The 27,391-nt window shown below is 39.5% G+C and overlaps 1 protein-coding gene across 1 annotated transcript; it reads left to right on the forward strand.

The window, feature by feature from the left end:
* The first annotated feature begins 19,752 nt into the window (after positions 1 to 19,752).
* On the forward strand, positions 19,753 to 26,909 carry FRG1 (FSHD region gene 1). The gene is made up of 9 exons (XM_071556366.1): positions 19,753 to 19,853; positions 20,174 to 20,241; positions 21,980 to 22,102; positions 23,021 to 23,078; positions 23,259 to 23,373; positions 23,762 to 23,866; positions 24,591 to 24,682; positions 25,716 to 25,826; positions 26,714 to 26,909. The coding sequence occupies exons 1-9, from the start codon at positions 19,792 to 19,794 to the stop codon at positions 26,748 to 26,750; spliced, it is 771 nt and encodes a 256-aa protein (XP_071412467.1). The 5' UTR covers positions 19,753 to 19,791; the 3' UTR covers positions 26,751 to 26,909.
* The last annotated feature ends 482 nt before the right edge of the window (positions 26,910 to 27,391 follow it).

Consider the following 27,391-nt stretch of genomic DNA (forward strand, 5'->3'; position numbering starts at 1 on the left):
AAAGCACACATACATATCTAGTTCATCTTGCATAGAATCAAAGCACCTTCCCCCTTTCCAGGAATACTCTGGAGTGCCAGAGAAACCATTTCATCTCTAGAGAGCTACAGTTTTAAATAGAAGACATGAGAAATTGTCTACCTTTGAAAAGGTGTGACCCAACGCTCAAAGGACTGTGGTCCTCTAATATGGTCAGCTGCAATTTCAACATACAGAATTAGCTTGTAATCAGGTTTCCTTCCTGGGACTAGAAGCCTAGAAGTTTCACTTAAAATTAAAGCTTTGAATTCAATGACTTCTAAGGATGGAAATTCAGAAAAAATTCCAAACATGGTGAGAGCTTGAAGTGCTGTGTCAGTCTCAAAAAACCTTTCTACCTCACCTCATCTCTCTGAGCACATGGGTGGCCTACAGCTTCCTGAAGAGATCAAGGGCTGACCTTAAGTGTGTGCTGACACAACCAACCTATTAGGGACTGAAGATAAAAGTATAATAATAGGAACTGATGATAGTATTTGCTCTAATCACTTTCACCTACCATGATAAAAGAGCAAAGGAAATAACTCTGTCTCAACCATTCAATTTGGGGAAACTGACTTGTTAGGGGGGCAAATTCTGCAAAATAATGCTTTAAAACATCTGCTAAAAGCCTTTGAATATACCTCTGTATTTCTCCAGTATTTTCACCAGGTCAGAAAGAAAAGTAGCCAGTGAATTTCCTTTTTTTTTTTCTTTGGTATCTAAGCACAAGGAAAACCTGAAAGATAAAAATGATACTTGAACTCTGTAGTTCAGGTTCACAAATCATTCTGAAAAATAAACATTTCAGTTTATTCCCATAACTGAAATAAGATAGCAGAGAGGTTGGGGAACATTTGGGGGTAATCCTCCTGAGAATACCAACTATTCCCTTGAACTCAAAATTTGTATACATAGTACTGTTGCATGAAAAGCAATTTTTAAACTAGAGTTTACTTTAAGTAGATAAGAGAGCAAAGCCATGTTTCAAACTGTTGGGACACATAAGTATGGTAACTGCCTTACCAAACAGAGCTTATCTAAATGACAGTGTGAAGTCCTCACTGTTTGCCTGTATTAGTTTTAAGTGCTTTCTAATAGCAACTGTCATCAAAACATACATTATCAAAAGGATGAAAATACATTTTTTTTAATATGGAGTATGTTTAGGAAAATACATATTACATACTATGTATGTGGCCATACTTGCAGTGGTCTCAGCTGTTTTCTGTCTACAAAACAAGTTATCAGGAGAAGAATGGAACTTCATTTGCAAAGTAATAGCTTTCAAATGCGAAAACTCAAGTCCTTCATCTTATTACTATTCCTATATGTTCAAGTGTCACAAACTAATAGCACCTGAGAAAGAGAGAAAATGTCCCAGAATTGAAGGTACTACAAATTGTGAATTTCTGAGAGAATCACATGAAATAGGTCATCAAAACTACTTCTGTACATGAAAAAATCACCTATTATTTTTGACAGGCAAGAAAATAATAGAAACTGACTAATGTTAAAAACTGTTTGCAATAAAGCCCAGGGAAAGTATTTAATTTCCTTATTTTTCTAATAAAGTTCAGTAATTCAGTGTATTGCCCTTTTAACAATTGTTTTAGGGTATTATATCAAGTTGCTTTGGTTTTATTGCAGATGTCAGAGGCCTAAGGAGTGTCCAGCAACAGGTGGCCTCTGTGAGGAAAAAACAATGCCAGTTCCAAACCCACCACAGGACACAGTTGAGGGTGTAAGCCAAGCTGGGGGCACCTCTGTAATAACTTGCTTAAGAAAAGATAAAAAATGTTGCATGTTTGTTGGGGGACAGAGAAGTGAAAAAAAAGCCACAGACAACAAGGGCAGTGGAGAAGGAAGGAAAGGTGCTCCAGGTGCTGAAGCAGACTGAGCAGAAGACCATACTTGGCAGAAATTCCCTGCAACCCACGAAGAGCACCACAGTGAAGCAGGAAGCCCCTGCTGCACATGAAGGATTACACTGCAGTGGGTGGTTGTGCCCTGAACAAAACTGCAGCCCACAGAGAACCCAGACTGGAGCAAGCTACTGGCAGGAACCATGGCCCATGAGGGTCTCAGTCTGGAGTACTGTCTTACTGAAGGACTTCAGCGCACAGGAGAGAAAAGTGTGAGGAGGAAGGAATAGCAGAGACAAACTGTGTTGGATGGATCCCCCATCCCCCTGTATTGCTTGGGGTTCGGAAGAGGTAGGAGAATGGAGTGCATTTGAGCCTGGCGAGGACAGTGGGTAAGGGAAGATGGTGTTAGCTTTGTCTTTCTCCAAGCTGTTTTGCCTGTGATGGTAATGGGTGTTATCCTGTCTTTACCTCAACCCACAAACTTTTCCATCTTTTTTTCTTCCTCTGTCCTGTTGAGAAGGTGGAATGAAGGAATATCTGTGAGGGCATCTGGCAGTCACCCAAGGTCACTTTGTCACTGGTCTTTTACAGGTTAGGTTTCTTTGGACACGTCAGCATCATGAATCCTTCTTTTCCTACTAGCAGCAGAGAATAACCCCCAAACTGGTGCTTACTGCATATTCCCTTAGACACACTGTATTATTTCATTCACTAGATACACTGGAACATAATCAGCATTTACCTTGATTTACATCATTTGACAAACATTATTTCCCATGTAGCTTTACCTATAATCACACACGTACTACACACAGTTGCATCATCGAACATTTTTACTGCTTATTTTGAGGGAATAAAATAGTGAACATCTGAAATTTCATCCAAATCTCTAACTAATTTCTGTAACTGGATACATATGATCTCTGGATATATAGTGTTTTTCTCATCTCCATCAAAAATTTTAGAAGGTGTTTTATTTGTACCAAATCCCCATTCCAAGGGTTTATGACTTGGCTATAACCAAGAAGCAAAACCAGAAAATCTCTTTTCATCTTCCCATTCCCTATTCAAAATTTATTACAGTAAGATATGCCATTTTAAATAATAACTACAAGGGCTGGGACAACTGAATGCCTGCTATAACTATTTGTTTTCTGAAAAAGTCACTTGTTATAAACTATTTAAAATCATACATGTAGATGTTAGCAGATCAAAATTATATTGTTGATTAAACTGTGAAAATGATAGAACAAAACTGTAATGCCCAACAACCTACTAGTCTACTGGTACTGATTTGGAAAACAAAACGAGATATTTCTCCACTAAAATTCCATCAGAATCAAATATGTGAACAAAAATAGGTAAAGAGGGTCATTAAGTTCATTCCTTTGATACCATGTGTGTCCCACCCAGGAATGCCTTCTAGAAACTTGTCAAACTCCATCCTAAAAAAGGCTAATTTTAATTCTGAATTCCACTTATATTTATTACTATCCACCTTATCACCATCTATTTTCATCATAACTTTACCCTCTGTAATTCCTAGAGAAGAAAACAGAACAGGCTAACCATCTGATGTATTCACAGAAAACTATAAAATCCCCCACTCAGCTTTCATTTTGTTAAGCTAAACAAGCCAAGCCCTTTTATTTTCTTCTTACATGTCCTCCATTGTCCTCTTTATTCCAATAGGAATTCTTTGCACTTCTTCAATTTTCATTTCCTCTGTATTGAAGACAAGTGACCAGAACTGCACGCAGTGTTTCATGTAAGACCTTTTCAGGAAACTCACAGTGATATCCATCCTTTCCTATTTTTCCTGGAAATATTTGGGCTTTTTTTTTTTAACATTAGCAACACTTCTCAAGTTCACCACATCCTTCTCTAATTTAAGTCATCATTTATTATGTGTTACTATATCAAATTCAGTAATGAAATCCAAATAGATGAAATTTAATATGTATTTTTGCTTAGAAAATTTGGTACCAAATCAAAGAAAACAGTAACATTAATTTTGTTCAATCTACCATTTAAAAACCCACTGTAGTATTACAACCACATTTTAATGCATATCTTTAAGTTGCATTTCTGTCTATAGGCCGGAGGGCAATTGTGGACAGTTCTATTAACTTGCAGCTTTCACAATTACTTTGGCCTGTTTTTCAAATCCTTCTTCATTTTCACCTCTGTTGGCCTCTGAGACATCTTTGCTTTTTTAAAAATATTTGCAACTAAAGCTACAACAATTCTGAGAATTCTGAGATGGAAATTACCTCAATTACCCTGCAATTTACATGCCTGTCTTCCATTATCCTGCTCACCTCCATTTCATTGTTTTTATTGAGAAAGCATGCAGATAGTTCTCAGGTGCTAGACATACAGTATCCTTTGTCTTCATACATACAAAAGTCTTCTCCTTAATTTCTGAATTCTCTCCAAGGTGCTTTAGCCAGCTAAATATCTATAAATTTTCCCATAACAGTTAGCAATTTACAAGTGTTCTCATTCAAGTTCCTGAGCTCTGGGATTATTTAGCCCAGAGAAAATGAGGCTCAGGGGAGGATCTTTTCCCAAGGAACAGGTGAGAGGATAACAGGAAGAAGTTTCAAGCTATGCCAGGGGATGTTTAAACTGGATATTAGGAAAAATTTCACTGAAAGTGTTATCAAGCATTGGAACAGGCTGCCCAGGGAAGCAGTTGTGTCACCATCCCCAGAGGTATATAAAAGAGGTGTAGATGTGGCACTAGGGGTTTAGTGGTGGACCTGACAGGGTTAGGTTTATGGTTGGACTTGATGATACAAAGGTCTTTTCCAATCTAAATGATTCTATGATTCTACAGCTGAAAGTAAGATGTATTTTCTGTTGGAATTGATAAACCCACCATTACACTATTATTGAATTTAAACCAAATTTACTAATGATGAGCTAATTCATAGTTACTTTCTCTGACCTCCTGTTCTGTAGTTCAAGAATCACTAAAGTCAGAAGGGAAAGGAGAGATCCAGCCCCTTGAGTTCCATCTGAATGTTCAAGCAGGGTCAGCTAGAGAAGGTTGCCATGATCACAATGCCATCTTACTCAATGAAAACAATTTAAAAATCACGCAACGTCTTATTGTTGCACTGCCATCTGGTAGCAAAAAGATGCTAGAATGCAAGTACTAATAAAAGATACCCTAAAAGTCACTTTTATTAGTTTTGTTTATTAGTATTAGTCATAACTAAAAAAAATTTCAGACCCTGGAGCCTCTACCTGAACTACTCCACCAATATCATAGTGAAAAGCCATCTGTGCTGTGTTCAAAAACCAATCTGTGTGTTTGGGGCTTTATAAAAGCACAGTCACTGCAATTTATATCAAACTAACTTGAACTTAATCTACTTTCAAGTTCATCACCTTAAGAGAAGAGCAGAGTAAGACACAAAAGCAGGCATATACTCAGGCAATCAACTTGTTAGAAGCTTTAAGTCTGATATAGACAAACCCAGCATGAACACAGGCAGTGTAAACTCAATATTCAATCTCAATATGTATCTACCTGCTGGAGAGAGCAGAACTGATCAAATGATGACTACTGCTCAGTCCAGTAACTGAAGCTATAACTGCCTTTTAGATATTCCTTCAAAACACACAGGCTGCATCTAGTCTTTCCTACTGTAGAGCAAGTCATTCAGACAGGGTATTTAAGACTGTGTCAAAGACTGTTTTCATTTTTGTATTAGTAGTCAGAAATCATGTGAAAAACAACTTTTTTCATGTTGGTGTATTAGTTCTCTAAACCTTAGTTAAAAAGAAAGTTTTGATTTTTCTATTTGAAACAGAAGATGGTTTGTAAGCTCACCTATGTGCATGCTGGCACATATAGATACATGTGCACACATTCCTTCCCTCCCTGCAAGCCTAGCCTCATGCAGAAAGCAAGAGAAACTAGGAGGGAAGGAACCCAGAACTTTCCCCTGCTGCTGTCCTAGCATTGAGGGTTTAGGTGAGCACTCCTCATATCGTCCATTTGTACTGCCGATTCAGATAAATGGGTTTCATTTTATTATTTACTTGTACTTGATAAGGTTCTTCAATTGATTTGGGTGGCTCACAATGCCTCCCAGGCACAGGATGTTATCCTTACTACTGCATCAAATGCCTTTCACAACACAGTGGTTTTCTCTAAGACAGGTATTGTGAAACTAAAATGTCAGAAAAATTGGTTTCTCCATTTTTGTCAAATGAAAATTCTGTGAAATGAAATCAATCATGTGCCAACACAATAGCCATAACAACCAGAAATTCTATCAGAATTGGACAATATTAAGGCACTGTGGAATCCATGATTCACCTTATTAACCCACGGCTATAAAAGTATCTAAACATGCTTCAGATAATAGAAACTCCTCTTACAGAGCAGGAAAAATCAATTAGCAGCAGCACCTCAGGTTCTTATTTGAAAAAGTATGTCTTTCTCCTCACTGATCTTCATTTCAAATACAGTTAATAATAATGTCCTATGAACTCCAAAAGGATTTGCATGACTTTGCACTAAGAAATGCAGTGAATCTGATCATTTCATAGAAGACTAAATTAAAGATTTTTTTTGCATCACTTCCTGACCTTGTCACTGACTTCTCTGTATACCTTCTTTCACATACCATCTGCAATAAGATGGATACTAATATCTAAATACCTAACAGGAATGCTGAAAATATTCCTCATTAATAATAAGAACATAAATTTTAAGAACATAAATGTTAATGAATTCAAAGAAGCCCGAGAACTGATATTTTTTTATCCCCACAGTCTGTGATTGCATTAAACCTCCAAGACTGGGTCTATCGTTTTGCAGCACACAGAAATTTTTAATACAATAGCAACACACTGTATTTCTGCTTATGGTCTTATCAAGAACATGCAGAGGACATTAACATAACTAAGGTTTTAAGGTATTTTCCTACTTTTCACATGAATTTGGAGAAAATTTTCACTGATATGATTTTGTCCCTAGGTTTCAGAACTAGAGAACCAGCTCTAGTTTTTATACCTATACTCTGGTCAAAACCTTCTGGTGACTCCTTAAACTTCTCCTGACATTTTCTTGAATCTCACCCACTTTTTCCTCCATGTTAGCATGTTATAACCTGGAGCTTTGGGACTAGATGTATGAAGGAACTCCAACATTGCAACAGCAATTTTGTTCTAACACCTGTCTCACACATCCTGCCTCCCTGGGGAATCCTGCCCCATGGAAACCAGCCAAAGCCTAACTGCAGAAGTGTTCAGTGCTGACAGCAGTATCTGTGAGCAGAAGCCTATTCACCTGCCACAGGAGTTACTAGTCTTGTAGCATACTGAGCAAATATGTGCTGTCTCCTTGGCTCTCATAACTCAGTAGCCTGTACACTCACAGGATGTTAAGGAGACGGTTGTCAAAGTTGGTATTCTCATCTGTTAGCTATGACTCACAGTAACTCCTATAAGAGCACTGGGCTATTCACAGCAAGTATGGCAGGGATCACAGAACCTTTAGTACAACCAGTATTTGCTAGGACTAAATATACAGCCCACAGAGCTTATAACCCAGTGAGTAGGAAAGGCCAGAGAAGCTGTTTTCAATTACAATTTTCTTCAGAAGTTACATCCTCCTTCCCCCAAAGTCCAAGGAGGTAACCAGCCCAGGGGAGGATTCACACCTCTGCATCCCCTGTGTGTATATAGAATGGACAGTTGTAACTCAAATCAATTGTTATTAGTTTTTCTAGGCAATCTGTAATAGCATCATATAGAAAAAATTAAAGACCTGCTCAGAGTACTGTTATCACTAGGACTCAAATTCTGGAACTTGGATACACATATTCAAAACCAGACAGAGTAGGGTATCAAATCCTGGTTTCTGACATACTAGATAATCACTTAAGTGGTCTGATAAAAAGGTGAAGGATGTTTGGGTCAAGAGACTTATGTCACATGTGCTAATTTAGAAATATTTAAACAAAAACCTCTTTGGCTTACCGTAGAGCAATATGTTCAGCACCATCTTTCCACTTTCAAGGCCAGTTCTCTTATACCCATGAGGAATTTCACACCTGTGCTTGAGCTTTCCTTTCAAATTAGCTGCTCATCAACTCTATTACTAAACAAACATGAAGCAGCTGTAGCTCTCAGACTATGATTAAAATTAAACCCTGCAAATCCAGCCTAGCTTAGAGAATCTCTGTACAGTTGTTCTCAATTGATTAACTCCAACTGGCTCACTACTAAAACTAATCTATTAATTTAAGTCTGAAAAAAGTTTCAAATAAAGTCTTTCACATAAATGGGATCCAAATGATATTTCAAGTAAAACACAAAAAGATGGTGTCAATAAAATGCTTTAATAAAAATAAATAATTTATAGTTTTAAAATGTTTTCTCTTTGCCTTAGAACAGCTAAACTGTGGATTATTTTATTGATTCAGCATTCATGATTTTGCTTTGCACAACTCTGGGAAAAAAACAGAATAATGCCCTTAGTGGTCTTCTAAGCAAGGTAATGGAAGATGATAGGAGCTACAAACCAATCAGCAAATTATCAGCTGCATGCACCACCTGTGGCAAAATACTGAGTGCTTAGTGGGGGGCTGGGTTCCAACCAGGTTATAGAATAGGCTTTCGATCTGAACTGTCTGGTATATATACCTTCTCTGTGCACTCAATGAAATAAAGGAAAAGACAAATAGGGCTGATCCATAAGTCTGCATTATCTTGTTTAGTCATGATGTGATACACAAAACTAGAGCTAGAAAGTTAGCTACACAGTAGGTGAATGAGTCTCCTGCACAAACTTTCAAAACATTTCAGAAAATACTTCTTGCCTTTACAACTTCTCCTTAGGAGAAAATAACTTCTACATGAGGATTTCTCTGTTGCTAGCTGAAACTCTGAAATGTGAGCAATACTAACCCAATCACATACTGTCCCTTTCCTTGCTTCTGTTTTAGGTTGAAAGACTTTGCCTCAAGATCCACATCGTTTTTACTGGTATGACTAAAGGGCTGAATCCTCTCCATGTAAGGTTCTTGTTAAATTACTAGTATTTCCCTGGAACCTAAACAGCCCTATAAACCTACCTTCATTAGTATTCTCTCGACTCTGTTCTCCACCTGCTTCCCAACTTCAGAATTTAAAGTCTGCCAGTATCATCCCCTCAAGATGGAGCTGGCTGTGGTTTCACTTTGACACTCTGATTCAATCCCCACCTGTCCATCACATCCTATGCTACACACAAAGTACACAAATTCTCAAAAGGGAACTCACAATATCATTTAACTGTTCCGAGACAACAGCCTGAGGTACTGTAAGATTCCAGCACTAGGGAACTGTCTCTGAGCCAGATGGACACATCATAGTCTCCAGAAACTGGCAGACAATTCAGGAAACCGCCTGATTCCATTCTCAGGTTTGTAACAATTTTCAATGCATGCTAAATTAATGTTAAAAATAAAATTAAAAAAAAGATATGTCTACAGCTCTTTCTGGGAGATGGGAAGTCATAGATGGCAAAAATTCTGTGAGTTGACTATGTTTCAGGGATAAATGAAGGCATGCAGTCTGCTTAGGGAAACTTACTGCACTTCAGGAGGAGGAAGAAACAGGAAACCCCAAGTATCTGACCTTTCAGACATCAGACAAGAGGATGGTTACACCGCCTTTCTCACACCAAGAGCAGACCACAATCCCAGCAGCAGCCAAAACTATGTCATCAATCCAGCCAGCATTATTCCCTAGTCTTTCTGTAGGGAGACTTTGTGGAGGCATAAGACAGCACTATGCATCCAGATAGAATGAGTGCTCTGTCACCAACATCAAAGGAGACATTTGAAAAAAAACATCTGTTTTCAGCTGCTCTTCCTCTCTCCACTAGTAAGGGACTCACAGGTAACCTTTAGGAAACCTCACCATCTCCAGGCTACTTTCATCTGAATTTCACTCCCACACTGACATGCCCCTCTGTGAAGGCATCACTGCTAGCAAGGATTAAACAAAATTTACTCTCAAGTGCATCAGCTTCAGAGAAGGGCAGAGTAAAGCACAAAAGCAGGCAAATACTCAGGCAGTTAATCTGTTAGAAGTTGTAGTCATGGCAGTAAGTCTGATACAGACAAACCCAGCATCAATACAGACAGTGTAAACTCCGTATCCAGTCTTAATATGTACCTACCTGCTGGAGAGAGCAGAACTGATCAAATGGATGACTGCTGCTCAATCCAGCATCACATCTGAAGCCACAACTGCTTTTTAGGTGCTCTTTCAAACACACACATCACTGGCACCGCATCTGGGGAGTTCTGTCACACACCTGCACATGCAGAAGAGGGAAGAAAAGGCGGCATCTTGCAAATATTCTTAGCATCGCTATCAGTACCCACACTGTGAGAAGCAGAGGGAGAAAAGACCTGGCACCTTCTGGTCAGAGGGGAGAGAGTAAAGCAAGGAAGGGGGTTTCACACAGCATCCAGAAGACTCTCCATTTTTATCATTTTAGAGTTGTCACTGTCATTTGGTGGACAAAGTGTCTATTTGCAGGTGTGGGTAGAGGTGAGCTGGGTCTCAACACTGTTACAAACCCTCGCTTTTTAATAAATGTAACACCTTGGACTCATTTTGATCCCACAGAGTGCCTTTGTTTCTCATTCATTGCCTTTAGCATGTCAGGTCACAATGTGGTCAGTGTTTATGTTTGTTGCCTTCCTGTGAGTAATCTGTCTCAGCCCATAACCCAAGCACCACATAGGAGTACAGTAAACCTGAACTGATGCTGAAGCTTTACAGACTGTTGCAGTAAACTATTGTGAATGTGTTTCAAACAATATTTGAAAATATGTGATTGTGAATCTTGACTATTACACACTGCTACCAAGAAGGACAGTCCTTTACATACTCTGTCTACCCCTGAGAAGAACACCAACCTATTCATAAACATCCTCTCTTCTTTCTAATGTCCCAGTGCAGCAAAGAAGCACTGCAGGATTATTAAGTGGCCTGTGTTGCAGGGCTCACTCCTTGCCTCACACCACAGGACTACTAACATTATTTTTACACAAAAAAACTTGCTGTACTTTACCAACATAACCATGTTCCTTGAATTTCATTACTCTAGGGGGGAGGAGAATGAACTATTGCTCTTGTCTTTTTTCACTCTAAATTCAGCCAGGTGCAATTGCCATCCTCTTCCATCCTGTCCTTGGGTGAGGGGGCCTCTGCATATATTGGGGCAGACTGTTGGTCTTGCACAGAACAGAAGGAATCTGCCTTTCCCTGTCTTTTCCCTGTCTCCAGAAGAAAATGAGTGCAATGCTATGGTGTACATAGCCTACATTTCTAACCATAGATCCACAGATTGTCTGTTGGTATTGCTGAGGCTCTGGGCAGTAAGGTTGTTTTTTTTAAACTGTACTACTTGTTGCTTTTCACTGGATACTGGGAAAAAATGCATGTCCCATTCATGGATCTAGCACAGCTAGACATTTTGTCCCTCCTACATAGGGCAACTCTGCACACCTCAGGCAGTGATGAAACCTGAGCTAGACCTTGACCATCTGCAACAAAGACAACAGCATCAATGGATTTTACCAATGTTGAGTTACTCCACTGGTTCCCAGTGTAACCAGAACTGAAACTGATTCCTACCTGCCATAGGGCTAAACACCTGAAGCAGGTCTGGGAGAATTTCAGCTTTTGTGCTCTGGACTGGTTACAATCAAATCTTCACACACAGCCTCAGGGGACTCCACACCCCAAACAGGCCAAAGAACAGTATGAATACAGCTCAGTGCTCCATTAAGAAGTTAATTGTATAAATTACACCCCATCTACTGCACATGCCAGAAATTCTTCCTGGACAATTCCTTAGGACTCCACTCCAACTGGTACTCTGGAATACACTGAAACACCTCAGCCAGTCTCACAGAATTCATCTTTTAAGATCTAAACCAGATCATGAAGCTGTGACAGCAAAGAGACTATTTTTGTCTTTGGCAAGTTACAGTTGGGATTTTCAGGAGCAGGAGAGACCCCTTCAGCAAAATAAAGCTTAATTGGGAAAAAAATATTTTGTACTGCTCCTAGACTGTAAGAAAAGCACTGATGTACACTGATGGTATGCTGTGGGAAAAACAGTCTGAAAGCAGGTAATGCATACTGAAATGTTCCCTCTCCTTTTCTCTCAGGATCAGAATATGGGAAGATCAGCTGTTTCAATTCCCACTTACCCACCTAATGTGACAGGACACTAGTCAACAGATGTTGCCAACTCAAAGCACTCAACAACCATTAGTCAGGCTACAAAACTCACAACAATGTCTTTAAAAGCAGTATATAAAAGAAATATAATGTGTTCTTCTTTTGTTCTGCCTTCCAGAATTTTAAACCTTTGCACATGATAAGGTTTTATGTCCATATCCATGAGGGACAGGAATTCTAGTTTGCATTGTATATTTTCAGTGGAAGCAAGAAATTTGACATCATTAAATCCTTCCAGTTACTGAAGCTTTAAAAAAAATAAGCCAAGCTGCATTAGGGTGGTGAATGCTGCCATCTCTGGCTGCTGTATTTCAAAACAGTTTCCATATATACAGTGTATGGGCTAGAAATTTTATTTTCCTAATGTCAAGGAGGGGATGATTGTAAACCTGTTTTGTTCTGCTTGTGCTGCTTTTAGAAAGTATAACACAAAATGCTGGGCAAACCAGACTTACTAGATATGTGATGGGCAAAATTAAAAACATAAGTACAAGATACTGATGACAGTCCTGATGAAGGCAAAGATCAGGAAGTTCTACATTTGCCTTTTATCTCTAACTGCTTCATAATCTAATAAATATTGTCAACATTTGGAGGCTCTCTGGATGAAAAACCAACTAGGACAGTCTGAGTCAGGCCCTCACAAATGAGCAGAAGTGTACTTATTTCTCTTTTATATTACGTCCAAGAAGGGGGAAAAAAACCCACAGTTGGATCCATTGTAACTTAGATTTTACACGTTTACAAGGAAGTGCATGGACAAGAAAAATGAACAGCTCAGAATTCCCTCCAGAGCAAAAAGCTTTTTCTGTCTTTACCTAGACTATACCTCTTCTATAGGCAATAGTCTACAGGTCTACCTTCCACCTCCACAACTGCTAAGTCCACACAAAAGCATTTTTTAAAAGAAATTCGCTACCACTGCATTAGTAAAAATTGTCTTTTTATGGAAGAGCACCTGCATTCAGGACAAATTGCACAGAATCAGGAGGACTGGAGAAGAGGATAAGAGAGGAAAATCACTTACAACAGCTCTTCAAATTCAAATGGATAATGCAAACAATCATAGCAGGTAAATGCTTCAGTCCTGATAGAAAAAAATGTAGAAAGAAATTATACAGCAATCCTGGGGGAGAGGAAACATAATTTACAAAAGAAAACGGTATGGTTTTATGGCCAGGAGGACAGCAGCACTGAAAATGAACACCCTGACACAGATTCATTCTTCTTTTAAGTCCTGCCAATTCATATCTCCATTGAAATTATAAAGGACACTCAGGTAGTCTCAGAGGAAATGGAGTAAGAAAAATGTATAGCCCAAAAGGAAGTCACATATTACTGGGGGGGGTTTACCTTCGGTAAGTCCCTTCTCAGCGGGAATGCTCTGATTGCAAGCACACCCTTTCAGACTAGGCAAAACCACCTGTTTATTTCTTACTAAATCACAGAAGAAATACAAAAAGGAAGAAACTGCTTTTGAAACACTCAATTAAAAAAAAAAAAAGGACTAGTTAGAAACTGTTTTTAAATTAAACTTGATTATAGGCTAACGAAGAACAACCACAACAGTGCTACATATGCATGAAACAGAAAATCTTTCCCCCGTGGATCTTGCGGGTTTCCTAATGAGATAAACAAACTCAGCCACATATAACAAGGGAAACAAGGCTCACTGCAGAGAAGAAAAAAGTGTGTCCCAGAGAGGGAAAGGTCTGTATATGAGCACATAGCACAAAACAGGTAACTTGCCACAAAAATTATTTCGTCTTTAATTTATAGTTGAGTTTGCATTTGCCAAACAGTATCAGGGAATAAGGGAAGGGGTTTTCAACCACATTTGCATCGAACATAGAAGCTATTTGTCAGGAAATGTCAAAAACCATAAACTCAACTTACAGAATCAAATTTCCTTACCATAAAAATTGAAATTACAGTACATAGCAATAGTTTTTGTAAGCACTGGAAGTAATGCAGTTTGATTTGTCACTCATTAGTATGCTATGATTTACTAGAAGTTTTTCCTCATGGACTCCTTTCTGCATGAGGGTTCTCTCTCATCTCTAGTAAGATGGGAGTTTCTATTGCTACCCTTCCCTTGATCAAGGAAGTTACAGGCCTTTTTCCTACTTTCCTAAAAACAGTTTCAGAACTCACCAGATTTCAATCATTGTTGTGATTGTGTCTGTTAAATTAGAACAAAACTGGCCAGTTCAAAAAACATTGATAAACTAATAGGCAGAGAAACAAAGGTGTTCATACACGTACAAAAATTTTATTTTATATATCAGGATAAAAATCAGAGCAATTAGTAGGAAAGAATAACAGAATTTGAAGAAGTACGCATGCTAAGGCATTTGGGATGACCAGCAGAAACCAGAAGGTCTGACCGCAATCAAACACCATTCAGAGCTGGCATCTGCATGAGGCCACCGTAAATTCGTGGTTGCCTTTTCATTTCCCTTTTGCATTTCCTCAGTGTCCAGCACAAAGGGATTTTGGTGAGTGCTCTGTCCCTCACTGACAAATTGTGGAAGCAGGCACTCAATGTCTGGAGAAACAGTGAGAAAGTGAGCCTAGCTACAAAAACTTCACTACAAAAACAGTGACAGCAGAGGAAAGTGAGGGAGTGGTCAGGCAATGCAGAAGCAGCTGAGAAGTAGAACCAACACAGGGTCTCTGTACCAGAGATGCTGAGGACTGGGGGACCTGACATAGGGGCTCCATCCTGCCCCTGACAGGCTGAAAAACCCTTTCTATTTTCCAAATATTCTAAGTACTACACCATAAGGTGAGTAGGAGAAATGCTATTTTGAGAATAACTACTTACTTGTGCTAAAAATCAAACAGTGACACTTTTTTTTTAAGGCAATTTATGGTCACAGTTAAAATTTGGAAATTATAATATAAGCATTTTCAGCATGCAGTTTTAAAAATGCTAAGAAACAAAATAGCTTTTTATTTACATCTGTTGTGCCACTGTAGTACGCACCATCATGGCCTGGGGATGTTTCAACATTCTCACAGAACTGCTGTTGAATATTATGAGAAACCACCACAATATTCCAGAGTATGTACTTTGTCCCACTGGGGAAAAATTAAAACATAGTTACTCTGGTTCTAACTCACATCAGATTTCGCTCCTTCTGTAAATGAGTAAACAAAACTATATCGATCTGGGCTGTTACCTCAGTTAGGAGCTTCAATATTTCACAAGGGGACCGTGCTAATAAACAAAAGGGGGGGGAAAAGCATACAATCTGCCAACTTGGCTATCAGGAGAGCTAATTCAAGTTTCTCTGGTTTGAGGAGGTGTTTTAATATTTCCTGGCATAAATAAACAAGATGGAAGAAAAATCCAAAGCACCCAAGTTTTGGTCCAGGCTCTCATGACACTAGACTATACCTATGGATGCTCAGTCTCAGCCCTGCACGTCCATCAATCCTGAGTGTCTATGGGAAACACTGTTTGTAATGATCCCCTTCAAACTTGAATGATGAAAGTGCACATTTTGCAAATGACACCTCAGCCACTCTTCCCCATCTGCATGAGAGACGGTAAATGATTTCACTCTTTAGGCATTCAAAATAAAACGCACATGCGGCAAATTCCAAGCTGACAGGAAAATCCAGTCATTAAAAAAAGTGATTTGTTTTCTACAACTGCGGACACAAAGGCTCCATTTGTTTCCATTGCTGTAAAGAAAATGAACTGTTATTTTTTCTTTAAACAATCATAGACCAGAAATACTGGAAATGTTTTAATTTCAAAAATAAAGTGGCACCATTTTAGATACAGGTTTCTGGTTGATGTCATTGCTTTGCCGTGCAGGAAAAGGTTTTACCACCTTCTGTATATACTGTAGTGATGTCTATTTTTTGCTGCAGTCATTAAATTTAAGAAGAAACCTAAACTATGTGAATTTTAAAGAAACTCATACTCATTAATAGGAAAACACATTTTACAATATGTGAGCCTGGGAAAAAAATATCTACATTTGTATTGAAATAAGAAATTTATTATCTCTGTCCTTCTATCTTTCTCTCTTTCTCTTCATATTGGGGAAAACAGCAAATTAAGAAAACAGCAAACATAATTGATAAAGACCCATCTTAAGAAAGCTTAGAACCACAATTGACTTAACACAGAATGAGCTGCTTATTTGAATTCACTGGGACTGTTTCCTATACAAAATGTAAGCGCATGAGTAATTCCTTCCAAGATCACAATATGTAAGGGTGACTTGTAATGAAAATAAAAATTACTTAATTTTTCAGCTCACTCTGTATTTATTTTTGTGGCTATAGCAACACCTAATGGACAAATAGCAAAATGCATGTCCATCATACAATAAACATATATGTATTTTCAAATATAAACGCTTTAATTATTCTTGCTTTTTTAAAGATAACAATAAAACAAAACCATCTAACTTAGATAATTATTAATAGCTTTTAAGGTGTTGTATTTCGTATAAATGCTTTATATTTTTACCTTTTCCTCTCTCTTATGACCTCTCAGGCAAACGCTTGTGTACTATGAAGTGCTGGTCATGGTGTACCAATGAACACTGGTCCACTTTCACAAAAGTGTACAAATACCCCACAAACAGTAAGGTTGCACAGTTAAGCAGTCAAAAAAATAAGAATCTATCATAAATAAAGTTGTAAAGTTTAGTTAAGAAAAAAATAAAGAACTTCTGCAGGTTTGTTCTTCACTGAATCAAAGCCTAAAAAGAACTCAAAATAAAGCAAAATAACCACTGAAAGGCAAGTTAGCATTCTAGGGTTGCTGAGTGATCAGAATGTTGACATTCTTTTTTACTTCACTCATTTCCTCTGTGCTTTTTTCTAATTCTGATGTAATTGCTCTCTCCTTTTTCTTATTCCCTTTACTAAAATATGTGCCTGATAGGCATATCTGTTTAGAACCAGCAAAAAAGTTATTCAGTGATGAGGCAAATACAATCATATTTGCTAAAATTTCTCAGTGCTGAGGTTAGCTTGAAGAGATATAAGAATGTACTGGCTAAAAGGAGAACTTCCTCCTTCGAGTGACAGAGAAGCCAACAAGGAGAGGTGCTATGCTGGACCTTGTTCTCACAAACACGGAGAAGCTGGTGAGGAATGTGGAGCTCTAGGGCAGCTTTGGCTGCAGTGACCATGAAATGGTGTTCAAGTTCTTTAGGGTAGCCAGGAGGGTGCAGAGCAAGCTCATTACCCTGGACTTCAGGAGAGAGGATTTTCATCTCTTCAGAGACCTGTTTTATAGAGCACCATGGGATAAAGCCCTGGAGGGAAGAGGCACCTAAGAGAGCTGGTTAATATTCAAGGATTCCCTCCTCTAAGCTCAGGAGAAATGCATTCCAACAAAGAGGAAGTTGGGCAAAAATGCCAGGAGGCCTGCATGTATGAACACAGAGCTCCTGGACAAACTCAAACAAAAAAAGAAGCCTACGGAGCATGAAAGTAGTGAGAGGTAGCCTGGGAATAACACAGCGAAATTGCAGGGATCAGGCAAGGAAATCTAAATCTAATTCCTGATAGAATTAAATCCGGCCAGGGATGTCAAGGGCACCAAGAAAGGCTTCTATACGTACGTTGGTGATAAAACAAAGACTAGGGAAAGCATGGGCCCTCTCCAGAAGGAAACAGAAGACCTGGTTACCTGGAATATGGAGAAGTCATCTACCAGCTGCAGGGTCATCCAGTGGGACTTCACACACAACAAGTTTTATCACTTGGCCATGCTTTTCGTGATTTTGAAAGCCTTGTCATAGCCACGTATACAACTCTCATTTCTTACTTGTAGAAGATACATTTGAAGTGCTGAGAACTTGCAAGCATAGCTAGGAAATGAGCTCAGAAATCAGAAGGAAGCAATCCTATGCAAGAATCCCTGTATGTATCATGTAAGACCCCCTGCAGCACTACAGGCTGGAGAGCGGCCAGGCAGAAAGGGACAGGAAACTGAGCATGAGCCAGTAGTGTGCCCAAGTGGCCAAGAAGGCCAGTGGCATTCTAGCCTGTGTCAGGAATAGTGTGGCCAGCAGGACCAGGGATATGATTCTTCCTCTGTACTCAGCACTGGTGAGGCCACACCCTGAGTGCTGTGTCCAGTTCTGGGCCCCTCAATTTAGGAGGGACATTGAGGTGCTGGAGCAGCTCCAGAGAAGGGCAACGAGGCTGGTGAAGGGACTGAAGAACAAGTCCTGTGAGGAGAGGCTGAGGGAGCTCGGGTTGTTTAGACTGGAGAAGAGAGGGCTCAGGGGAGATCCCATCACTCTCTACAACTACCTGAAAGGATGCTGTAGCCAGGTGGGGGTTGGTCTCTTCTTCCAGGCAACAAGCAGTAGAATAAGAGTCTTAAGCTGTGCAAGGGGTGGTTTGGGTTAGACATTAGAAAGAAGTTCTTTACAGAAAGAGTAATAGGGCATTGGAATGGGCTGCCCAGGGAGGTTGTCAAGTCACTGTCCCTGGAGGTAATTGAGACTGGATGTGGCACTTAGTGCCATGGTCTAGTAGGCAGGGTGATGTTTGGTCAAAGGTTGGACTCAATGATCTCAGAGGTCTTTTTCTAGCCTAGTTGATTTGATGATTCTATAATTTGATGGGGATGGTATTTTTCATTTGACCAGACATGGCGGCCAGCAGACAACCTTTTCGGCACAAAACCCTTCCCATTAATGTGAAGTGGAAACAACAGATTAAAAGACTAAACATAAATTACTGCTTTAATTGGGATTCTAATCTTCTAATCACATATTTGCTAGTAAGGTTGTTCCCTAAAGGATTATTGTTAAGATAAGCATCTGAGAAAAAGGTGGTTATATTCCCAGGAGAAAGCCTGAGGTAGATTTTATTCCATGGAATACTAAGTGGATAGCAGGATGCTGACAAAAAAAATGTCATAAAACTCATTTTGCCCCTAGCTTGGTGCGCTTAGTTGACTTCCAAGCTTCATTTCCCCAACTTCTCTTCATGTGCTGGCCTCGAAGCCTTTGCTCTGGCAGCAGCCTGGCCAGGCACCCATCCCTCATGGCACCCATCCCTCGTGGCCCCCATCCCTCATGGTCCCCATCCCTCATGGCATCCATTCCCTCGCGGCCCCCATCCCTCGTGGCCCCCATCCCTCGTGGCCCCCATCCCTCGTGGCCCCCATCCCTCGTAGCCCCCATCCCTCATGGCCCCCATCCCTCATGGCCCCCATCCCTCATGGCATCCATCCCTCATGGCACCCATCCCTCATGGCATCCTTCCCTCGTGGCATCCTTCCCTCGTGGCATCCTTCCCTCGTGGCATCCTTCCCTCGTGGCCCTGGGCAGAGCTCCCCCTGGGCGCTGCCGGTGCCCCCATCTGTGCTTTGTCAGACACGCACAGGCTGCAGAAGGAGCTCTGGGCTCTTTATTCCTCAGCGCTCTTTGCCTGCACTCCTGCAAAGCGCTGCAACAACTCGCGGAGCCAAAGCCAGGGGAAGGTGCTGAGGGAGAGATTATTAAACGCAATTTCACACTCTTGTTTATTTTTACCCCGCAAACGCCGTGTTCGCCACCCCGCCCAAGCGAGGAGGAGGTGCCACGCGGCGGGGCCCGCCCACAGCCGGGCGGAAGAAGGGTCGCGCTTCCTGCATCCCGACATGGCCGAGTATTCCTGCGTGAAATCCACCAAGCTCGTCCTCAAGGGGTCGAAAGAGAAGAGGTGAGGAGCCGGCTCCCTACCCTGGTCGGGCTCCCCGCGCCGCATGGGGCGAGGCCCGGCCCGACCGCCCATTCCCGCCCCGCCAGCGGCGGCACCCGCGGGCTCCCGGCGGGACAGGGGGCCAGGCTGGGCCGGACCGCAGCTCTCGGCTCCCGGCTGGGGTAGGGAATCGGGCCGGGCCGCAGCCTTCGGCTCCCAGTGGGACAGGGGTTCGGGCCGGGCCGCAGCCCTTGGCTCCCGGACGCCGAGAGAGAGAAAGCGGTGGAAGGGCCGGGTCGCGTCGAAGGCGCGTTCTCATTTCTTTGCATCTCCCCTTGCAGCAAGAAAAAGCACAAGCAGAAGAAAAGGAAAAGGGAAGAGGATGCAGCAGAGCAGCTTGATATTGTTGGTGAGCTGCTTTCCAGGAGTAAAGTGACAATGTGGAAGCTGTTGGAGATATAGCAGAAGCTGAAGAGATTATTACAAGACTGTAAACTAAGTATAGTTCCTATAGAGATTTATAACTATTTCTCACAATATGTTAATTGTATATTGGCTTCTTCCTAGACTCCAGATGGACCTTCTGACATCAATGGGGTGGATTTTCCACAAATATTTTTTAGCAAAGTATGTTCTTAGATAATCTGAATCTGCCTCCTCCCAGTGGTGTTTGCTTTACGAGAAGACACTTTGTAGCACTGTAGTGCAGTTATTTAATGAGTGCATTTTATGTTTGTAACTTGTACCTTCTGTTACTATTAATTTGAAAATCACCTGTGCTTTCTGTTCTTACTCTGCCAGAAGTTATTTTCTGACTCTGTTCTTTAGTTCACTCAAACCTCCAATCCTTTCAAAAGGAAGATTCTTGGTTAGTTTTTAATTTGACATACTTGACTGCTGGGATGTCTTCCCATTATAAATTTGGTACTGTTAATTGAAGACACAAACATTAACGAGTAATAAAATACAGCTACTTTTCATAACAACTTTTTCATAAAAATAGAAGGCTCAAAGTGTGTATGCTCATGAGCAATAACCTGACAGTGTTGCCCCGTGGCACTGTCATGTTCTTGACTGATGACAGTTCACAAACAAAAACAGCTAAAAGAGAGCCATAAAATCATGAGCAACACAGATGTTTACTGTAACACAGTGCACATTATGGGATGAAGGTATTTTTTTTATTATGTGTACATAGGCATAAGATAAAGTAGTGCAGGGGGAAGTCATCTTTGTCCTGTGTTAAATTACAAGAAAATGGGCTTTTGTGTCTTACATTAGAAGATTGATATGTATATTTTACATTCTTTAGCTTAGCCAGATTTTGAAGAAGTCTGAGAAATTTGGAAAATTTCTACATTTATCTGTGATCCCTGGCTATGTGGGCAAGACAAATAGTTCTTTGTATTGTATAAAAATAGGGAAAGGTTGTTTCTGCCCATGGCAGATTGACTTGTCAAATTTAGCATGTGAAAAAAACTACATTCAGAGTGAATAATTGAAAGTCCTTATTATCTTAATCAGGTATTGTAATTTATAAGACAGTACACAAGGAGAAAATTTTACTGTTCAAAAAAACTATGAAAAGCATAATTCTAAGTCATGCACGTGTAAGGTTATCTTAAACTTTGGTAGGATTCTGCGGGACTTTGCAAACACAGCTTGGCTTGAACAACTGAATTCTCAGGGTTACAGCTCACATGAAGTAATTTAACAGCAAGATGAAATAGATTATCTGCCTCTGTTGTGCTGGAGTATCTACTAATGATTGAATATGACCCCAAAAATGCAGGAGACTGACCTAGAGGGGGGAGAAAAAACCTTTCCTTGGAAGGTGTATCTTTGCTGTGTCAGGTGAATAAATCAGCTTGCTCTGTGGACTAACATAAAACAGGGATAAAGCACAGGAGCTTGTAACTAGGGATGGCAGGGTGGGGAGAGGAGCAGGACTTCTGATGCAGCAGCAATACCATTCACTGTTAAATTGGCACTGGACTATAAAATAACAAACAAAGATCTCAAGATAGCAGTAGAAACTTTAGAACTTCAAATTCTTCAGAGAAGACATACAAATATAATCTCTTAAACTACTGTAATGAGAACTTGTGATTACTCCGTTAATAAACTGTCGTGGTTTTGTATTACAGGAAATTGGTGGGCTATCAGTAATTTTGGTGAAATTACAGGAACGATAGCAATAGAAATGGATAAAGGAGCTTACATCCATGCCCTTGACAATGGCTTGTTTACACTTGGAGCACCACATAAAGGTTTGTTTCAGAAAATTTAAAAATACGCCATTTTGATAATAAAATACCTAAAAGCATAAAACTAGCATCACTTAAAGGGAAGCATATTTACAGCTAAAACAATGCAGTAGTTCTAGACAAAGCATACAGATGACTTAATGACTACCAGTCAGTTTCACTCATCTAGTTTCTTGCTGCTTTATGTGTATAGTAAATTGAACTGCATTGAAGGTGATTACCTGTTAAAGGCCATACCACTTGCTGGATAAAAAGCAGTATAATTTTTATTAAATCCTATAAAATCTTCATGGTGTCATTGGAAGAGTGAAAAATCAAGGTAGATGGGTATTAAGGCTTATTGCTGTGTCCTCATCTCAATGTACTTGTTGTTGCACAAGAGGACTTCTGATGTGCTGGGATAATTAGCTGTTCTTTGAATTTAAGAGCCATTGCTCAGGCACAGACTGTAACCCTGACACTGTGTATGTTTCACCTCCAGGATGAGATCAAAGCAATGATAACAATATTCTTTCATTTTGGTTTTGAGGGATGGAGAGGCTCGTAGCTTTCAGGATACTGAGCTGTTACCATAGCTTGAACCGTAATGCATTTTTTTTAATAAAAAAGTAACATTACCAGGAGTTTAAGGTTTTCAGAGGCACCAGGAGAATTAGAAAACATTCTCAACTGCAAATTTCTTTATGCAAGGATCATCTTTATTGTATGTCTTGTTCTAAGCACTCTAAATATATGAACATAAATGAGTTACCTGCATTTTTCAAAGTGAATACTCAATAAAGGAATTTTTAAAGAACTACATACTTTCTATAGTATTTAGCAATGGTCAATGTTTAATTCTTTTTGAAACTGCAGTATTAATAGACTAAAATATTTTATGTTTAATACTTCATACTTAACTAATGGACATTTTTTCCTCAGATGATGAAGGCCCTAGTCCTCCTGAGCAGTTTACAGCAGTAAAGTTGTCTGATACGAGGTAATTACTATAACAATGTTTCAAGTTTTGATACTTACCTTTGGGGGTTGTGTGAGTACATGTTTTAATACTCTCTTTAAATACATTCCCGACTAATAAATGTGTTTGTGATGTGTTGGATATTGGGAATTGCATAAATTAAAAACATTCTATATTGTTTTCCTGCACTTTCTCTTTGAGGATTGCTCTGAAATCTGGTTATGGCAAATATCTTGGTATAAATTCAGATGGGCTCGTTGTTGGACGTTCCGATGCAATAGGATCAAGAGAGCAGTGGGAACCTGTCTTCCAAGATGTAAGCTATTTGAAATAGTTCATTTGGTGTTCCTGGTGTTTGACTGCATTTTGAGTTCATCTATGTTGGTATTTTTTGTCTTTGAAGTAAAACCCTTTCACAGTCTCTGACATATTGTAACTTTTAATATTATGTTTTCCTAATTCAAATGCATTTTTTTATAATGGGAAGTTCTTAAAATACTTCAAGTTACTGCATTTTTGGCAGCTATAAGCATCTTAAGAATGGAGGAGCCAGCAAGTCTGCTGGCTAGCTGTTGAAGTATCCATACATAAAAGAATAAAACACATTTACAGTGACTTATGGTGTATTGTAAAGGATGAATGTTATTAATTAAAGATAATGTACTATCTCATTAAACTAACAATGTGGGATGTTATTTTTGCAGAAGAAAATGGCATTACTAGCTGCAAATAGCCGTTTTATTAGATGTAATGAAGAGGGAGATATAGAAGCCAAAAGCAAAACTGCAGGGGAAGAAGAAATGATAAAGGTAATCTCTAATTTGTAGAATTAATACAAGATTGGGAGGGGTATTCAAACAAGCAGGTGTCTATGTGCTACACTTTATTGTTAATACAGTTCTAATTGCTTTCTATAAGCTGTCAAGTGACTTGGCCACAAGAAAGGTGCATAAATTCTCAGTACTTCCAGTAGAGATAGGAAGATATTTTACCATTACAGAAAGGAAAGATGTTAAAGGGCAAGACAGTCGGTGCAATATTGCAGGTAGTTCTGAATAGCTTGGTATGGAAGAGATGAATTATGACTGAATCTGGGACAGAGAAGGGTCTATCAGAATGATGCAGAAGGGGAGATCTTTTAAGAGAATCTAAAAAAACTATTTTGACTTTATCTGAACATGGAAAATATGTGTCTCTCCACACAGAGATAGCTGTCTACTAGTCAGAGCAATAATATTTTTAGGTCAGTCTCTGACTTGCCCCTGCCAAAACTAAGAACTGTAATGTTGCTCCTTTAAAATTAAGGCAATTATGTCTTACAGTAGTATGAAGGATTACACTTAATATTCCCCATATTTGTTTTGATTGCAGTTGTCTCTAGCTAACCAATTTGAAAGCTGTGAACTCAAAAAGACACTGTGACTCTCATTCTGTTATGAAGGATATGTTGTCATCTTTGACCTGTAACTTCCAGTTTTAAAAATATAGGTGTCTTTGTTTTAATTGTTTTTTCTTTTTTGTCTCAATTACTAGATTCGTACTTGTGCTGAAAGAGAAGCTAAGAAGAAAGATGAAGTTCCACAGGAAGACAAAGGAAACGTTAAACAGTGTGAAATCAATTATGTGTATGTACTTTAGAGCCAGTAACACGTTCAAGTACCTTTTTTCACTTCTCTTTGGGGCCATCTTTGGAGAAAGGGTTACATTCCCACACACCCATTCACTTGCTTTTCCCTCAACAGGACAAGGGAAGAAAGTAGGGTGAGAAAAAGCTTATGGGTTGGGATATAGACAGGGAGATCACATACCAAATACTGTCACAGGCAACAGACTCGACAGTGAAAAATTCCCTAAATTTGTTGTCTGCTAAATGGATTTGGGTACTGAGAAAGAAAGACAAAAACTAAAAGCACCACCTTTCCTTCCCTCATCTCCCAAGCTCATGTTCACTCCAGGCTCCTCTACCTGCTCCCCTAAGCAGGATGGGGTATGGGTCAATACTCAATGGTTCCTTTCAGCCAGTCCTTTCCTCTCCCACTTTTGCTGCTGTGGCATGGTCTTATTCATGGGTTGAAAGATGATATCTGCTCTTGTGCCTGAAGCATCTCCTTCCTGTTTTTTTCTGTCCTTGATGTTCACACTGCCGTTTTGCACTTTTAGGTTTTTTCTCTTCTCTTCTGCCTGTGTGGCATTTTACCCTTTCTTAAATAAGTTTTCATAGAGGTGCCACCAGCTTTGCTCATTGGACTTGGCTGTGTCCTGTAGTGGGTGTGTTGTAGAGCCAGCTCTGTCCAGCACAGGGCAGCCCTGGCCTTTTCTCACAGAGGAAACCCCTGCAGCCCCTCCGTCAGCAACTTCCACCTACATCCAATGCACTTTCGCTCCATGATTTCTTATGGTAGTAGTTGAAGAATTTGTAACCACTTCATGCTAATCACACAGGGGTTCATTCCTGTTTAGACTGCAAGAAAAATAAAACCTGAACAGTTTTCACCTATTGAAGCCTTAGTGCAACCTTGGTACTGGGATGGTTTGCTGGATTTTATTAGGCCAGTTGTCTGCTACATAGTAAAAAATAAAAATCTTATCACAGCTCTTGTATTATTGAAACACAAAATTTTAAAGACATTTTCCTTTTTTTTTCCCTCTCCCTTACAGAAAGAAATTCCAAAGTTTTCAAGACAAAAAACTTAAAATAAGCAAAGAAGATACGAAAGCCCTTAGAAAAGCCAGGAAAGAAGGCACTTTTCATGAAATGCTGCTTGACAGGTACTTCAAAATTCAAGGAAATAGTGTACTGATTTTAAAAAATACCAGAAGATGGAATTACAGTAAACCTGGGGTACAAAAGAGGGCTAGATTCCAGTGGGAGGTTGTTGAGCTTGTCTTCTCTAGTGAGTGTTGTGCCTGAGTTCTGGGGTTGGGGTTTTTTTAATCTGAATTTTCACTATTTTAGCTGGAGTTTGCAGGTTTGGATTTACCTGTAAATTAGTTCTTTTAAAAATCTTTAACTGTTGTTCAGTGTGTTTAGTACAGAGTTGTTGAGGGATCTAATCTTTTTAATCCTAAAAATTAAACTAATTTTTAACAGTTTTCAATACATATGGCACCAGAACATTTTGGAGAGGCAGAAGTTGCATTTTAAAGAGAAATAGCATTTATTAAAGACTGTCTGTGTTTTATCTACTGAAAATATTTATATTTTTCCTACTGAGCTGAGACTGTAGAAACTGTCCTGAATTTTTAAAGCCTTTTATGTCAGTATACAGTATAAGTACTTGCATTGATTCAGTGGGTGGAATGCAAAAAAATATTTCTGATAATTACAAGTGATGTGAGAACACTCTTGGGCTATCACAGATGGTCAGCTTCAGAACACACTGAATCTGAATTCCATTCCTCAGAGGAGACAAAATGCAATTCATGATGATTTGAAAGGAAAGACAAGGTTAACTTTAGACATTGCAGTTATATTGCCTTAGAAATACAAAGTTAATTAAAAAATCCAAAGTGGTGTTAGGCTTTTATATGTGCTTTGAAGTAAAGTTTAAGGAAAATTGCTTTCAATGCATTCTTAATGCTTTGAAGCAGATAAGACACTCAGATCTAATTGTATTCGGTCTTGATCTAAATTTTCTTTTATTCACTCCATACAGGAGAGCAAAAGTGAAAGCAGACAGATACTGCAAGTGACATCCAGCTGGTCCGTTTTCTTCTGCGTCTTTGATAGGGTCAAATCGAAAGCAAGAGTGAAATATTTTATAATTTTTTTTTATTTAAGGCATTTTTTAAGTATCTTCAGAATTATATTAAAATTTTCTCACATATTAATTACCCACTTATAAAACGTTATTAACTGCATCACTTGTGAATATTTGGTTTGCATTAAGAGAATGGCTCCAAGAAGAACTAAAGGTGTACTAATTAGCAATGGTAAGCTATTTGCTTTGGGAGACCAACTGTACACTGATTAGTCCATAGAGAAAACTCCTTGGCTTTTAGTGGTCTTGAGGGCAAATAGTTGGCTTTTCCAGGGATCTCTGGATGTAACCTGATTCCTCTCAAATAAAAATCAACACGCCATCAAGGTGAGCTGTGTACGCATAGCTTTTTACCAGCAGCAGAAAGGGTCAAGTACGTTAACTGATTGTATGTGTAGCTTAGGGGCTTTTCAGTTGCTGTGCTTCTCCATACACTGTGTGACAACGCAAAGAACAGGGCTACGCTGCCTTTTCCACAGTCACTAAAGGCCTTATTTTGAGTTCCAGTATTGATGGAAAGGGTACACTGCACGTGCTCAGGTCTTAGAGAGGTGTGAGTGCTGAATTTATAGG

Source organism: Pithys albifrons, chromosome 5, assembly GCF_047495875.1.
Source record: "Pithys albifrons albifrons isolate INPA30051 chromosome 5, PitAlb_v1, whole genome shotgun sequence".
NCBI classification, from domain to species: Eukaryota; Metazoa; Chordata; class Aves; order Passeriformes; family Thamnophilidae; genus Pithys; species Pithys albifrons.

Excerpts from the sequence above, each read along its gene's own strand:
- FRG1 (XM_071556366.1), top strand. The coding sequence starts at position 19,792 with ATGGCCGAGTATTCCTGCGTGAAATCCACCAAGCTCGTCCTCAAGGGG. Across the intron at positions 23,079-23,258 it reads GTAAAGTTGTCTGATACGAG|GATTGCTCTGAAATCTGGTT; the intron begins GTAATTACTATA and ends TTTCTCTTTGAG. Across the intron at positions 24,683-25,715 it reads CAGTGTGAAATCAATTATGT|AAAGAAATTCCAAAGTTTTC; the intron begins GTATGTACTTTA and ends TCTCCCTTACAG.